Source organism: Alternaria burnsii (genome assembly GCF_013036055.1).
Source record: "Alternaria burnsii strain CBS107.38 chromosome Unknown 710, whole genome shotgun sequence".
NCBI lineage: Eukaryota > Fungi > Ascomycota > Dothideomycetes > Pleosporales > Pleosporaceae > Alternaria > Alternaria burnsii.
The window spans coordinates 139,634-151,993 of record NW_024066136.1 but is presented as its reverse complement, the minus strand read 5'-3'; the positions used below and the strand labels follow the sequence as shown (position 1 = coordinate 151,993).

Below are 12,360 nucleotides of genomic sequence, written 5' to 3'. Positions count from 1 at the left end.
GCTTCCTGAATCTTTCAGGGCCAGCAATTGGGCAGAAATTATCCGACTATAGCTGCTGACGGCGGGCCTGCTCCAAGATGCACGGGGGGGTGTCAACGATGACTGTTGCATAGCGGAGGACCGCGCATCGCCGCACGAAACAACGAGCTCCGTGACTGACACACGACCAGCGCTCAAATTGCAGCAGTGGTTTATCATTCCTGATAGACGCAGACGTGTTGCCGTCGGTTGGAAACGGCGTCCAAGTAGTTAGCAATGGATGCGCGGTCGCGTCGGGCGGGAGCAACGTTTGCTGTCTGCAACGGCATCATCCTATGGCACATGACGGGCTCTGGCAGCTCGCGCTGTTTGATACAACGGTGCCATGTCGTCCTTGTCGATGGCCACACAGCGCGTCTGGTGGCCCCGCCGAAACCCTTGTCTTGCAGACTGGGTTAATGGCACAAGCGACCTGTGTGCTGCACATCCTTCGCTTTACGCTAATACGCCGCTTCTGCAATCCTCGTCCATCTCTCTCCAAGCATCGGTATCAGGTTCTCCCCTCCCGACATAGCCCATCGTACACCATAGCCATAGCCCTCACCACCACTACTACTAATCACCTACTACCCTCCACCACCACCCGCGTGACTGACCCAGCGCTGTGCCGTCTCCCGCCCCCCGTCGCGTCTCGCTTTGAGCTGTTCCTTTTTGCGACTGATTTAGTTTCGCGCCTCTGTGATTGCGCCCTGGCCCCTTCGTTCGCACGGCCCGGTCTTAATAGCGCCACTTTTCGCCGACCAAGCCAGCAAACGTCGACAGCATAGACCGTCCGCGACTCATTCATCTGGGCCTTACCTGCTTCGGATAGTTGTCTCCGGCTCCATGGTAAGAGAGTCTTGCCCAAGGCTAGGTCCTTTCTTCGCGCACGCGGCATAGGAAAGCTCCCGTCCTGCATCCCACTCTGGCCTCCGAGCACTTGCCCTGCGACGCTTTCCAAACTCTTCCCCTCTTCCAGGCGATGACGCGGGTTGGGCTGTCATCTGCAAATCATCTTTGACCTGCTATTCGCTGACTCCCGCGAATTGGTCTTTTCCTGACCCTGCGACTGCCGAGGCCGCCTCTCCACCACCTGCCTGCCCACCCCCCGCGACCTTCCTGGCTTTTGCCGTTTGGTGGTCCTGGGACCATCCGTTTTGCCCAGTAGTCGTCTGTCATACATAGCCGCATGGCCTGAGCGGATTCCGTCTGGCATATCTAAGGATGGCTGATCCTGACGCGCCCGGCCAGTCTAAGAGAGCTCGTTTGGGCTCCGGCAATCTTGATCATCCGCAGTATAACGGCCACGGATTTCCACACCCTCCTCCACCGCCTCATACCCAACCCACTCGACCTCCGTCTCATCCCACTTTAGTCCAGGCGTCTCCGCCCTACGGTGCTCACGGCTTACCGGTTCCATCTAACCAGTATCCTCCTCACGTCCCAGGCTATCCCGGACCGCTTCCTTCACCGTCCCTTCCGCCATCTGATATTCGTGCCCTTGCGGACCCACGGAACATACCCTCACCTCGTCAGCATCCCAATGGCGTTACTGGAGCATCTCCTGTGACGATCCCCCAGGACCGAATTTCCAGCTACCGTCCCCCACTCACACCTCAAACGACCACTGCGCCAGCAGAGCCACAGAGTTCCCGGTCCACCAGTGTCAGTATCAGTGTCGACGTGAAGTCTCAAAGTCAGACTCCCATGGAGCATGGCGGCCACCACCAGCCGTGGGCAATCAACCACGAGCATCGCCCCAATGGCAGCATACCCAATGGATACAACCACGCCATCAGTCCTGGAGCACACCCCAACGGAGCGCCATATCATGCACAGCCGCCACCACCAGCCCAGCAATACGCTCCTCCTGTCACACCTTACGCGCAGACCCCGTACATGAACGACTATGGCACCGCACAGCAGATACGACGAAAGCAGGTGCGCGCCACCCAGGCCTGTAACCACTGTCGTTCGCGAAAGCAGAAATGTGATGAAGCTCGACCGTGCCAGTTCTGTCGGGAGAACAACTTCGACTGCCAGTACAAGGATGTCCCGCCACCCAAGTGCGTTACCCGATCCCTCCCTTTGGTTCATCGCTGACCCCCACCGTAGGCAAGACAGAAGCATGATGCAACTTCAAGAAAGTGTGAACAGCATCTCCGACGTTCTGGCGCAGTTTGTGGACCAATTCAACGGCTGGAAATCGACTGTTGAGAGTAGGCTTCCACCATCACGGAACCACGAGATGATGTCGAACCACGCTTCGCCTGAAGCCTCTTTCTCCGCACCCCCAAGAGAGCATGGCACATCCAGATGGCCTACTCCCATACAGGGAAGAGGACATATGGGTCGAGTCAACAGCAACCTGAAGATGGAGTCACCTATTGCTCCCCACTCGAACATGATGTCGCCTTTGGGTGTGCAAGCATCGGCTTCTATCAAGCAAGAGTCTCAGTATGCGCCCCCTCCTCAACAGCCGGCAACCCCTGCTGAGAGTGTGAGGACCGATCGCAGCCATGCCACTGAGACTAGCCCCAAAGAGCAAACGGGTCTGCAGGGTGATCACACTACGCCGGCGCACAAGTTGCTGGATGAATGGCAGCAGATGGTTAGCTTCTATACAGGCATCCCGTACCTGAGAAGGCTAATAGACAACGGCCGTGAAGTTTCAGACTACCCGATGCAGCTTGAGCAAGACCGCGGACTGCTGCGCGTTTGGGGTGTCGGTGAGGGCCAAGACTTGAACGACGGAGCTCAAGGCCCTGGAAGCCCAGAGAGCAGTAACGACTCAGAAGCGCCTTCACCAGCACCCGGCAAAGAAGGTCTGTGGGGATATCCATTTTCCGAGGTCCCGGCTGGGACGACAACACCGGGTAGCACTCCTCGAGAATACTTCCCGCCCAAGCCGCGGCAAGAGAACGGGCTTGGCGCAGACGGTCGGCCCGACTTTCGACGCCATGTCATGTTCGACCTACTCCGGTCGTACATGGAGACCATGCACATTTTCCATCCTTTCATGAACGAGAACAGACTAAGGCGCATGTTCAATGACTTCAGTGATCAATACAGTCCTGACGCGAAGCCTCTGAACGCCCACTCGCCTGCTCCTGTTCACGGAGTTAAGCGAAAGCGGTCGGAGAGTAATCTTGAGGGACTCCCTTCGGGTCGGGGTGAGATTGAACGATCATTGCGCAACGCGATTGTACTGCTCGTTCTTGCTTTGGGCAAAGTATGCTCGCACAAAGACCCTCTGCCTGCGCCACAGAATGACCGACACCCTTACGTCCACAGCGAATGGGGTTACATTCGAAATTCTCCTCATCCTAACGGTAGTTTCAACAGTGTCAACAGCGAGACTTCCGATGAGAACCGCCCGAAGAACATTGACCTCCTACCTGGTATGGCTTACTATGCCTACGCCACCGATATTCTTGGGAACCAACAGGGCGGTAACACTGTTGCACATGCGCAGGCTATGCTGCTGGCTGCGCTATTCCTCAGTCAGTATGCACGAGTACTGGAAAGTTGGAGCTGGATTAACAACGCTTGCCGGATTGCCCTGGTCCTCATCAAAGCCGACTACACTAAACTACTCCGTGTGAACAGCGACAGGAGACATACCTGGAGTTCCAAGGAGCGCTATAGACTAAACCTCGTCATGTGTGTCTACTGGACAGCTCTGCAGCTGGAATCCGATATCTTAGCAGAGATGAGTACGCTTCCGCCCTCCGGCATCTCTGCGCATCAAAGCGAGATCATGTACCCTGAAGGCGTCAACGAAAACTGGTCTCAGGACCAGGACAGCAACTTTGTGCAACAAGATGTCGAAGTACGTGCAGGCCCAAGACAAGATTTGATGATGAAACTATACTCCACGCAGACTTTCCTACGAGTTGTCCTCAACGTTGCGCATAATGCTCTGTACGGTCCCAGTGGTCGCATGAGCTTCGACCCTACGAGCTTCAAGGAAGTTGCTCACCACGCGCTTACTCACAAAGAGATCCTTGAGGGCTGGAGGAAGCTGCTTACACCGGAATTGGCATGGTCGGACGACGAATACCCCTCGACAGATCTCAACATTGCTCGTGTACGCGCCAAATACTATGGTGGTCTGTACATGATGTTGCGACCCTACCTTAAGCTCGCGAGTCATACGCTGGAGTTCCCGCCCCCACCTCCAGGAACAACCGGCGCAACACAGAACAACTCGCCATCACCTTACGGAAATGCGGCGTCAAACAGGAACGTACAAATGGTGGACTTGAGCGAAGACCAGCACAAGATCATCAAGATCGCTTGCCAATGTATCAACGCCGCTATCCGGAGTACCATCGCGTTTGATCGTGTAGGCGAAGAGCCTGGTAGCCAATACCAGTACTTCCAGCCTACGCGCAAGAAGAGGCTTATTGTGACTAACATTTTCGGTACACTTCACGCGTAAGTCTTCACTATCTGAATTCAAGCTTGGCACCGCCCGCTAACACTCAAGGTAGACAATTTGGCAATATGCTCGTCCTAGCCTCGGTGTACAAATCCAAATTATACCCACTCCTACCAAGCGACACCTGGCTTACCAAGGCCAACCTCGCCGCCCTTTTCAGACGTACCATCGCCGTCATCAGCGACGTGGCGCAAAACTCGCCCATTCTGCGCATGGATCTTGAGATTCTCAAGAACGTCCAGAGGCAACACGGTCTCGAATGAAGCAATCAACATGACGACATACTTGATATCGGCCGCGCGCATTTGCGTGCCAACGCCCATGCCGACGCCCATGCCGACGCCTATGCTGCGCTCTCATCCGACGATGTATCGAGATATCCTGTACAGCGGCCGCCATCCGATCTCCATCGCCATCCGATATGCGCCACTGTCTCTGGCAGATACGGCCCGATACCGATCTGAACGTGCATGATGACTTGCATGAGTAGACCCCGGCGCTGCTGCACGTCAGTTTCTTTCTGGACATTTATATTTGCTTTTTGGTTTCCTTCTTGCCGCTTATTCCCACACCATCGATCAGGACAGCTATTGTAGAAGACAGAGTTGCATTATCAAATGCACGCGGCAAACGCACACGCAACGAAACGGAAGTTTTAACTTATCATCATCATTGGGCGGCTAGCGCTGAAACTAAGCATTTCGGAATCATTATTTCCTCCTCTCTTTCCTTCTGGTCTCGGATCTCTTCTCGCGCATTTCTGAATTAACATATTCCCGGTTGCGTCCAAGGCTTGGATCGCGGGGACAAGTTTTCTCAACTGCACCTATATTGTTTCTTCCTCTATGATGCTCGCCGACCACTGTTATGGGTATACCCAGGGTTTTTTCCGTCTGTTCCCCTCCCTTCCCCTTCTTCGTTCACCGATCAGACTAGGGGACTATGCAACGTTGTGGAGGGTGGTGTGGAGTCGGAATCGGAGTCAACTTTCTTGGATTTTCGCTAGCTTTCGCTGGTAGGAGATCTTGAGGTTCTAGGTCCAAGCCACTCATACACAACCCTGCCGCGGGTTGCAGAAAATACATTGTATTGGATCAACATCGCATTTCCATTATCCATCCGTATTGCTTTTCGCTGCGGGACCCTCGAACACACCGTTCGCGCAACAGTTGACTCGATGTAAAGGTCCGCGGCAGCGCCTTCCGTGGCTCTCATCCAACGGATTTCGAAAATGCTTTTTCGTCGGATGCGTATACACATGCAAGATGACCTTGTTTCGTGTGATGACTAGCGGCTCTTTCTCGGTCTAATACTGTGGCGTCGCACGCCTCAACCCGTCTTGGTAACAGCCCTGGAGTGGAAAGATTGGTCCGCACGGGTGCAGCGCCTCAGCCGTTTCGCTCGTGCGGCTGTTGTTCGCCGATTTTCCACCCGCGGAGGCGAACAGCTTCACATTGAACAACAGCAGTAATTGTTTTGTAATTATCACCATTATGATTATCCCTCACCGATCAGAGTGATTCCAGCACCGCGGGATGGTTTCGAACAGATCGCAAACTCTATCTTGAATGAATCCTTACTGTCGATTATGCAACTGGATCTTCCCGAGACACATATGAGATCGCTGGTTCGCCCGACCGGTATGTACCTTCAGAGGCAAAAAGCAAGGTCAGGTATCTTCGAGGTTTATGATAGTTGCCGTTACGTGCTCGTTGAACAGGATCATCTGGTCCCTTATCCATCATTGATTTTGCTACTTCAAACGGACTCTAAAGCATCCATATGCGCAACATCACACCTGCATACTAGTGGTCAACCACGATCTTCAGTCAATGCCCAACCTACCTGCAATGCAATGCGCGTCAATCCGCATCCTCTTTACTGCATCAACCACATATTGAAAAGGTGTGAGTGAGTGGATATTGTGTGTCTGTACTACGCATCCACGTGCTAACCCTCTGCATGAAGGCGCGCCGCCTCGCGCGCATCACAAAATAAAAAACGAAAATCAAGACCTTGGAACCAAAGCCAAACCACCTGCCGTATGCGTCACGTTACGCGTTTCTACCTTCCATCTGCGCAAACTAGAATCTGCCATATTCTCACCGGATATGTGACCGGCTGGCAATGCTGTCTCCAGACATGCTAGTGCCTTTTCCACACCGCAAAAACGAATTTGATATAGAACGGCGACGGCGGCGGTAAATTGACTAAGCGATCTCCAAACCCTTCAATCTGTCCCACCCCCAAAACAAAACAACCCGCCCGCATAATCAGGTTAAAACGCCTCCAACGTCCAAGTAATCCTAATCAGGGTACGAATTCCGCAAAAGAACCACGACCTGCGTCTTGCATCCTGCAACCTTGGAGCATGCTCATCTTGCATCATATCTCTAGTTTAATCAAAAACTTTGGTTGACTAGCACGTCTGACAGGAGCGCAGCACTTGTTCCTGGTGGTGGTTGCGCTGCCCCGGCGCTAATTGCCGCCTCCCGAGGTCGTCCGACGGCTCGTCGAAAAAACGTAACGGAGGCTTCCGGTGAAGAAGCCGCTTGTTCGATAGCCTGGACCCTGGCCTCAAAATTGACTCCTGTTTGAAGAACTGCGATGACGGCTTTCTTGGCTTTTTTGCTAATGACTATCCACGTGCTAGGTATCTTGACATGCCGCCCTCCGGAACGTGACGTCGCGTCGATACCACCGAAATGGGGCTTGCCTGTGGTTACACACTACTACAAACTAGGTGTGTACGGTGAAGCAAGTCGTACGAGTTTTGCGATCATGCTCCCACAATTTTGCTTGGACAGCGCAGATCGATAATTCCGAGGTTCGGGAATCATACGTGGACTACCCATTATCCCGAAGAGCTCCAAAGATTAGAATGGGTCGCGCGCATTGCTGCGTCGATCATTTTGGGGTAAGAATAGTCGGCATAATCTCGTTGCAATTGGGTTTCTTGCTCTCGCGTATCTGCATGAAGCAGGGACCTGTGTTCTCCAAAAAAAATCTGCAAGTCTACCTGCCTGTCTCCAATTAATTCCTTCGCGCATTACGCAAATACAGCGTCGATCCTGTCTTCGGCGTATTAGTACTATGGAGCAGTGTCCAAATGCTTTCCAGGCTGCCCGTCGGACCTTTCTCCACCTCGCCGTTGACTTTGCAATCATCTGATGAAACTACGGTGGACTGCAACACGACACGGGAACGGAGTAAGGTTTGATACGGTGAAGCGTTGCGTTGGGCAGCAGCGAGCCTATCTTTTGTGCTGAATGCTGGGAAATTAGCGAAAAAAGGCGTTATTGAGACGCTGCGGAGAGGACTCCGTCGCGTGAACGCGTGACGATGGCGTTGGGCGTTCGGGACAAGGTTACGACACCTCGCTTTCCTTCGGCAATGCAAGTTCCTGTTCAAGTTCGTGGTGCACATCATCACATCATGCCTGAGGCCATACTCGTCACCTGTTCTAGCTCCGAGCGAATGTGATATCGCATTTGAACGCGAATCCGATGTCTATTGTTGGAGATCACGATGCTATGATGGTGTCGGTTGTCGATTCCGACCCAACGCTAGGCTGGACTCGATAGCTGTATAGCTCGATTTGATGGTTCAGCACGTGCTTTCGTGTTTGCTTCTTCGTAACCCTGATATATGTTCGCGAGTAAGGCTGCAAAATCGCGCTCGCTTCGCGCTCATGAGCGAACACAGCAAAGGATTTCCTGCACGCCAACACCAATCGATAAAATTTCTCATAAAGTTCACCGGTTATTCACATGATGTTGCCCAGGTACGTATGCTGTAAGCATTATGGAAGGACAGGCGGAGGACATCCCCGCAGATCTCATAGACCCCGGAACATGATCTTCATTCACTGCTAACGTCGCATTCGTGTTGCGAATCGATAGCGACTTTCTCTGACGTTCGACGATGACTAGACTACCATGTTGGGCGAAAGAGAAGGTGCATGACACACCATGGAGGTCGACATTAACCAAAGTTGAGAAAGTGAGGCGCCCAGAGCGGTAAACTCTCCAAAGCTGCGTCTAGCAGTATGACAAAGGTCATAGTCAGCAAATTCACTGCCCGCCTTTCACAGCAGAGTCCACATTCGGGCCATCACCCCAGATGCTGCCTGCAGCAACGACACCGGTCGTCGAATCGCATCCCACGCACGCGAAACGTTGACAGCAAAAGTAACACAAACCGTGCTGTGATTACCGTTGGCTTCCATCTTCGCCAATCGAACGCATGCTCCCTCACCGATTAGACAGGCGTCGCATCGGCTAGAGGCAGCTCCCACAGGAAAAGCCGCAATGCAGCTGTAGCCGAGATTGTAACGGTATACCCCGCAATGGTACATGCCTCTGCAAACGCAAGATTCGCCTTATGCATCTATTATTATTAACATTGTCTCAGCTTGTATGCAGCATATCGGTGTGCGTCGAGGATGAGCATGCAAGATAGGGCCCTTGGCTCCGGTACTTATCGGTGGCTGTTTATCGCACGCAACTAGGAGACATTCTCCGGAATACCGTTCTGGTCACGATTGCCGGTAAGCAGCTAGGGTCTGGGGTGCATTGCAGAATCCCTGGCAGGAGGGGAGGGGTCAGGAACCCCAACGTCGAGAGTCACCTACAGTGGAGCCTTGTACTGCCGGAGAGATTTGGAGGTACCCTGGAATGTTCTGAGCGCCTTCTGTACGCGTCTCATGGAGCGTGCAATCCGTGCAATCTCGGTCGTGATCTCGGTCGTGATCTCCCCGACTCGGTTCGACTTTCTTTCAAGACGAGCATGTGCACTATCGAGCCGCTTCTCAGCGGCTGTCGGTTCCAATTCGGTGACAACTCTGTTCCGGCACGTATCGCAACGAGCCCCAAAACGGAATGAGTTCGCAAGCGAACGGCTGATACAACTCGGCCCTTTCAGAAAACACGCGGTTTCTCTGTGACAAGAGATCCGAGAGATTTGTCGTGCATGGTGTTGGAGAGCACCATGTCAGTACATGTGGCATGATGAGACGGTACGGAGTCCACTTCCAGTTCAATCAGAGAGGTAGCTGTACCTTGTCAGCTATTAGCCTCATTTGCTCCAATAGAGCTTGTCCATGTCTCCAAGAGTTGCTTTGTACCTCCAAAGGTATTATTGTGGAGTAGTCCGGCTTGCTGTTCGCGGTTCACGATACACCAAGTCGGACCCCTCTGCGGTCCCGAAAATGTCAGACCGCAACTTCGGGGCCTTGGAAGCCACGGTATGCCTGTATCAGACATGCACAATGAATGTGCTCAAGATTCTCCACATAACGAGACATCAGGTCCTTCTCAAGGTGTTCGAAAGAGCGCAGGGTCCTTGTGGGGCCCTCGGAATGGCGACCTCTCTCGAGCGCAATCGATCGCTCGATGCTGCGCATCGACTCGTAAGCAATCATAACTGCTCGCTTGTGCGGAGAGACCGTATTGTGAACATCTACAGCTTGAGTTCTGACCAGGTCATTGCCGCGGTTGGTGAGCCGTGCGAAGAGCGACATGGGAGTTTGCTGCCCAACAGAGGATGAAGGCCTGAAACCGGACCGCAAATGACAGAGTACGACCGAAATGCCACTGCACGCCGCGACCGTTGTGCACATCATCAGCAAGTCATTCAAAGGTCAGGGTTAAGGGACTTTGACTTCGACGATGCCCAACGCAAGCGAGTAGAGTAACACGGAGCGCATTGCGAAGTATCAGGCCAGGATCCTCACGCGTTTGATAGACCGTTGCAATGGAAGCGAAGCTGAGTGGCGCGGCTGGCAATGTCATGCAGCAACGAAGCTGGAGAGCGTTAGTAGATGACCCACAGGAGTATTCATGGAAAAGCTTGACTGGATGTCCATTACGCGGAAATGTAAATTTTCATCGAACAACCGCTACGACTTTGAGTGTAGCTGCCATCAGTCCAGATCAATACGTTGGAGCTTCGCAGATTTGACTGAGGTTTCTGTATAGAGGTGTAAAAATGTTTTAAACCCTTGCGTGTTCGTATGATCGTGTTTGTAAACCGAGAATTGTGGTCAACAATCATTCGCAATGTCTGGAAATATCACAGGGAGACGAGTCCGCGAGATGTCGATGCTGTAACAGAGCAGCATCCAAAGGAGGAACGATTGCACAAATTGGTCATCTCCTGGGGCAGCTCCTTACCTTCTTCTGCTGTCTACTTTTCCATCACATCCAATCGCTACTTCCTCTATGTCGTCTTCATGCTTTTTCTTTCTCTCAATTGCATTGTCATGAGTTTGTTCTTCACCCCAGCCAAGTTGATCAAGTCAGTAGAGAAGAAGACTTCAAGTACGTTTGGCTTGCTCTCAAACTTTCACTTCTACTTTCCAGATATAGGACTCAATAGGCGCGATACATATCCAACACATGGCAGTCCGGGGAAGCAGGAACGCGATGTGGTTCTGTGCGACTGTGACTCCCACGAGCCATGACTACCTATCGACTTGCTTACAAGCACGGGACGCCATACTATGAGTATCGTGTGCTACCATGAACCTGCGCGAAGAGTTCTTAATCTTTCGCAAATGTACCTGACGTAGACTACCAATATCTTTCCTCCACTGATCATGGCACGATAATTGTTTGCATTGTGTAGAGAAGTATCGTATTCTCTATCACAAAAGGCATGGAAAGAAGAAGGAGCAATCATGTACCGATACACTTCTGCTCCTCCTCCCTGCTCTTCAACATACCTTTCACCTTACCCCTATCCTCACAACCTCACAGCAAGATCATACGACACAACTTACATGTCCAGACCCTACTCATACACTGAACCACGTCGCTACAGTTCCTACTACGAAACATCGTGCTCACGACCAATTACATCCCACAGACCTGTGAAGACCAGTACCTGGAGATACGTTGGACCCGTACAAGCACCACAGCCGGACAGAACTCCTCGAAAGAGTAGCCTCAAGAAGACGGCGAGCAGGCACGTACATTTCGACCTACCGCCTGCTCAAGGCCGCTCGAGCAGGGCGATCAGGATAGCCGAGGAAGAAAGGCAGAGGGAGAGAGAACGCGCAAGGGTAAAGGAAAGGGAACGGGGACGGGATCAAGAAAGAGAGAGAGAAAGCAGATACTACATACCGCCCCGATTCACCACCTTACGACAACGTTCACCCTCGGAAAGAATGCCTAGAAAGCAGCACCACTCCTACACATCAACCTACGAATACGACTCCCAACTCCACCACCAAGAACGATACCGCCGCAGCACCTCACCTATACGCACCAGCCTACCCAGATCGCATTCGACATACACACGTGTGCCACCACAACACTACCAGCAGCCCTATTTCCACTCCAAATCCGCACCACCACCACCACCACCCGCCCACCCAACCGTGTACATAATAACCTACGCCACAGACCTAGTCCGCTCCGAATTCACAATAGCCAACCTCCTCGCAACCCAAGTGCCACGCCGCGACCCCCCGATCCCGCACCTCTACACCATCGATGCGCGCCACGTACGTCCTCCGTCTCCTGAGCTGTGCAGAGAATACTCTGGCATCAGTAAACGGATACAGGATATTGTCATGGAAGATGGCGAGGCGAGACGAGCGGCTCACAGGGCAGTGGAGAGGCTATTGCGGTTTGGGGAGGAGACAAGGAGCACGAGGTATGGGTCTGGTGGGGGAAGCGTGGAGGTGAGTATGAGTGTGTGTTGTCATGCAGGCACACATCGGAGTGTTGCTATTGCGGAGAGGATTGCGCAGGTTGTCAAGAGTGAGGTGAGAAGGATGGGGTGTGGAGAGGGTGTTGTGGTTATTTGTCGGCATGTTCATCGTGTCAAGGGGTGCAAGGATCCCTTTTGAGGCATATGGTTGGATCTCCTACTTGATGTTGGGAGGATGAGGT

General features: G+C 52.8%; 5 protein-coding genes across 5 annotated transcripts; 4 read left to right on the top strand and 1 right to left on the bottom strand.

Moving 5' to 3' along the window:
• Window positions 1–1,029: 1,029 nt before the first annotated feature.
• GT037_011263 (uncharacterized protein) lies at window positions 1,030–1,209 on the bottom strand (the record flags this gene model as incomplete). Its single annotated transcript, XM_038936310.1, has 1 exon — window positions 1,030–1,209. The coding sequence occupies one exon, from the start codon at window positions 1,207–1,209 to the stop codon at window positions 1,030–1,032; it is 180 nt and encodes a 59-aa protein (XP_038781079.1).
• A 33-nt stretch (window positions 1,210–1,242) lies between these two features.
• Window positions 1,243–4,725, top strand: GT037_011262 (uncharacterized protein; the record flags this gene model as incomplete). The annotated part of the gene is made up of 3 exons (XM_038936309.1): window positions 1,243–2,084; window positions 2,134–4,458; window positions 4,515–4,725. 3 exons carry the CDS (start codon window positions 1,243–1,245, stop codon window positions 4,723–4,725), a joined length of 3,378 nt encoding a protein of 1,125 aa, XP_038781078.1.
• A 4,984-nt stretch (window positions 4,726–9,709) lies between these two features.
• GT037_011261 (uncharacterized protein) lies at window positions 9,710–9,933 on the top strand (the record flags this gene model as incomplete). Its single annotated transcript, XM_038936308.1, has 2 exons — window positions 9,710–9,872; window positions 9,929–9,933. The coding sequence occupies 2 exons, from the start codon at window positions 9,710–9,712 to the stop codon at window positions 9,931–9,933; spliced, it is 168 nt and encodes a 55-aa protein (XP_038781077.1).
• Window positions 9,934–10,576: 643 nt separating this feature from the next.
• On the top strand, window positions 10,577–10,840 carry GT037_011260 (uncharacterized protein; the record flags this gene model as incomplete). Its single annotated transcript, XM_038936307.1, has 1 exon — window positions 10,577–10,840. A coding segment is annotated over one exon (264 nt), but the record flags the coding sequence as incomplete, so codon positions are not given.
• A 790-nt stretch (window positions 10,841–11,630) lies between these two features.
• GT037_011259 (uncharacterized protein) lies at window positions 11,631–12,019 on the top strand (the record flags this gene model as incomplete). The annotated part of the gene is made up of 2 exons (XM_038936306.1): window positions 11,631–11,969; window positions 12,017–12,019. The coding sequence occupies 2 exons, from the start codon at window positions 11,631–11,633 to the stop codon at window positions 12,017–12,019; spliced, it is 342 nt and encodes a 113-aa protein (XP_038781075.1).
• Between the last annotated feature and the right edge of the window lie 341 nt (window positions 12,020–12,360).